Source organism: Electrophorus electricus, chromosome 22 (genome assembly GCF_013358815.1).
Source record: "Electrophorus electricus isolate fEleEle1 chromosome 22, fEleEle1.pri, whole genome shotgun sequence".
In the NCBI taxonomy this organism is placed as follows: Eukaryota; Metazoa; Chordata; class Actinopteri; order Gymnotiformes; family Gymnotidae; genus Electrophorus; species Electrophorus electricus.
Window position 1 is genome coordinate 13,517,650 of NC_049556.1, and position 3,605 is coordinate 13,521,254.

The 3,605-nt window shown below is 42.4% G+C and overlaps 1 protein-coding gene across 1 annotated transcript in view; it reads left to right on the plus strand.

Annotated features, from left to right (window-relative positions):
* The first annotated feature begins 235 nt into the window (after positions 1-235).
* The window catches only part of LOC113590358 (neuromedin-K receptor-like), a 9,441-nt gene continuing 6,071 nt past the window's right edge, over positions 236-3,605 (plus strand). Inside the window, exons 1-2 of the mRNA XM_027030461.2 lie at positions 236-453; positions 3,568-3,605. The exon at positions 3,568-3,605 is cut by the window's right edge and continues 151 nt beyond it. Of these exons, the coding sequence (XP_026886262.2) occupies positions 251-453; positions 3,568-3,605 (241 nt within the window). The 5' untranslated portion in view covers positions 236-250. The remainder of the gene's footprint in view (positions 454-3,567) is intronic.

The following is a 3,605-nucleotide window of genomic DNA, read 5'->3' on the forward strand; positions in this document are numbered from 1 at the left end:
CAGCCTCGCGCAGAAGCCACCCGCCCCTCTCCAAAGCTCGTGCCATTTGCACGCACGCTCTTCGATGTAGTTTGCTTTGCAAAAGTTTTTTTTTTCCTGCAACATGCCGAATTTCACGGGGAACTTCACTAATAAATTCGCGCAGCCGCCGTGGCGCGTGGCGCTGTGGTCGCTGGCGTACAGTTTGGTGCTCGTGGTGGCGCTTTTTGGGAACCTGGTCGTGATATGGATCATCCTCGCGCACAGACGGATGCGCACGGTCACCAACTACTTTCTGCTGAACTTGGCCGTATCCGACGTTTCCATGGCGGCGTTTAACACGCTGGTCAATTTTGTGTACGCCGCGCGCGGGGAGTGGTACTTTGGCAGCGCGTACTGCAAGTTCCACAACTTCTTCCCGGTAGCCGCGGTGTTCGCGAGCATCTATTCCATGACGGCCATCGCGGTAGATCGGTAAGCGCGCCGGCAGCTCGCGCTCACGCACGGGCGCTGGCGACACTGACCGCGCGGCCGTGTGCGGGTTTCCTCGTGGCTCGTGGGCTTGTAGGGCTGCGATTTAACGTCTCGCACTCGCTCGCTCTTATTTCCATGTCTCGCAATGTCTTTACTTTAGAAAATCTATCAAACATCTGTTACAACCTATTTTAAGTTATTTATTCCTGCTGAATCTCAGTTTGAGGTTCACAAACGCTCATTTGGCCACAATTTATAAAATGAATGAAGACGATTTTTATGTTTTAAATCATTTGTATACAGAATTTTGATTGGTTTGTTGTAAATTAAATAATGATTTTAAACATTGTAAACATTTGATGGGCTGAACAAATAATATCAGAATTTTTCAGATCCCAGTGTTAGCAAGTAGAGTAACAAAAAGATTTTAGTTGTTAGATGTTTGTAGATCAACAAACAGATTTTAGCTCATTTAAACTGAACTATCGATTCTTATTTATTCATTATTCATTTATTATGTATAAATATATTGAAATTTACTAAAAGCTTTTCTAATATTAAACAATGAGGGTGTGTTTAACATCAATGGTAAATATTGTAAAACTAAGATGGCACTTGCACTGGTGTGTTTGTGGTAAAACTAAAGGCTTGTTTTGATTTAATATATATGTACATAACATTAACAGTGCTTATAATAAGTAACCACATATGACTGTAATATGTTCTAAATAATTTCTGTTAACTTGCATTATGGAATCCTTGAGTCATTTCGTGAACCAACCGGCTCTGAAATGCAGCCATCCCAGAGATAGTGTTCACGGTCATTGTATGCGCACACACACGCAGACACTTTCATCAACGGAAACAACAATCACACATCAATCAATCAGCTGTTATTGTAAGGGCTGTTGGACTCTCTCTCTCTCTCTCTCTCTCTCTCTCTCTCTCTCTCTCTCTCTCTCTCTCTCTGTGTGTGTGTGTGTGTTTTCTTCAGGATGTGTCACGTTCATACTGATGTTAACTAGACAGAATCACCATATGTCTTGAGGTCTGCATGTATGTGTACATCAGCAAGTCTGTTTTTGTGCCTGTTTGTGGAATTACTGTAGTATATTTAGTGTGGTTTAGTGTAGAATATTTAATGAGCTGTCACGGTTAGTCCTTCCCATCTTCTATGTTCCGTGTTTTCGATGTCTTGTGTATTTTAGTTCCATGCCGTAGTTTGGTTTTCTCTGCCCCTCGTTTGATTTTCCACACCTGTCCCTCGTTTGTAGTCTGGTTAAGTTCGTGTATTTAAACCCTGTCGTGTTCTCTGGGTTTTGCCTGTTCGTTATTTGAATGGCTGCGTTTATGTGTTAGACTGTATTGGTTGTTTCTAGTCGTTTTGTTTTTCTACCTCCGTATGTTTCTCCTTAGTCTCTGTTCTAGCCTGCTTTCCCGGTTTGTGTTTCCTGGCTTTATTATCGTAGCTCTTGTTATCGTGTATTGTAAGATTCTCCGTATTGGCTCTGTGACCCTGCGCTGCTTTAACGACTCTGACTCTGGATTTGCCCCCAAGAAATCTCGCTCTTCTCCGCACATGCATCCGCCAGCTTGGCGCTCACCGTTACAGAGGGTTTAGTGTGATATGTTTAATGTGATATATTTAGTCTGGGTTTGGTGTAGTATATTTAATGAGGGTTTAGTTTGATATGTGTTTAGTGTGACAGCCATGCACTGTCATGTGGCGCCATACACCGTCATTCACTGTCATATGCTGTCAACTGCCGTCAGGGGTTTATAAATTTGCTCACGCTATAGAATCATAGCCCTGTATAATCAGACCACACTAAAGAATCATGGCCCTGTATAATCAGACCACACTGTAAAGTTAATCTTTAGTTTGACAGTTTTTTAGTATTGTCTCAGGGCCAAATCATTAATGGATTAGGATCCATTAGTTACCTTCACATTCTGAATGGCAATAAAACTCCTAACAGGAAATCAGTAAAAACTGATATTTTGATATTTGTCTTTAACTTCCACTGTGTTTGGGATCAACATCACACATAAAATACATGACGGTTATTCATCCAAAAACAACAGACCATATTTATACAAGACTCAGTTCCTGGGTGGCTGTTCCATTTAAGGTGAGCAAACACAGATAGGGTGGAAGACCTTCCAAGGCACTTTGGCACGGCACGTTCTGAAGTGAAGCCCAGAAGGAGACAGCTGGACAGTGTCACGGCCAGGGACAGATTACCCAGAATCTTGTCTCTAGCTGTTTGCCATCTCATTGGTAATGGATTAGTCCCTGTAATCTCCCTGTTTTTGATAGATGTCTGTTTTTCATCTGTACTGTAAAGTGGTTCCTATAACTACACTGGAATTGTGGTCAACATCACCATAATGGAAACGTCAGCTGGTGTGAGGTTAACCATTCTGATGTTGTATGGTGCTTATGGTATTCTTGTTTTTATATCAGGTTAGCTGTTCTGAAAGTGAGGACGAATTAAATGAAGGGTGTGTAAACCTGTGAGGGAAATGTAGCCCTGAAACTCCAGCTTTAAAATAACTCTCAGAGGACAGAGATGCGGATGGCCTTTAGATAAATACTAGAAACATGTCTGGCTGGGTTCAGAGGCAAGGCAGTGAATGTGGGCTACCTGTTGTGCTTTGAGTTCTGTGATTCCAAAATGTTTTAGAGAACAGGTGGTATTGTCTCTGCTGCTTACAGAAGACAACTACATCATGTTTACTGGTCAGTTTTGATAGTTAGGGAATTTGCATCTGACATATCAGACTGAACTTGTTTTGAATCAAAGTGTTTGTTCTACTGATGCAGTTTCTGTCATCTGAGTCAGGAATAAAAGTTCCAATGGTCTGACCTGACTGGCAGTGCCTTTTAGACGTGTGTTCACAGACGTGTGTCGTCTGAGTCAGTGCCTTTGAGACGTGTGTCGTCTGAGTCAGTGCCTTTGAGACGTGTGTTCACAGCTCATTTTATTTTGATTGTAAATGTGACTGTTCCTCCAGCTAACCACACAGCTCTACCCGGAGACCAGCAGTGAAGCCCACTCCAGTGTACTGCTTCATCCTTATCTTTGTTGATGTCATTTCCTGTCTGTTCAGGTACATGGCCATCATACACCCACTGAAACCCCGTTTCT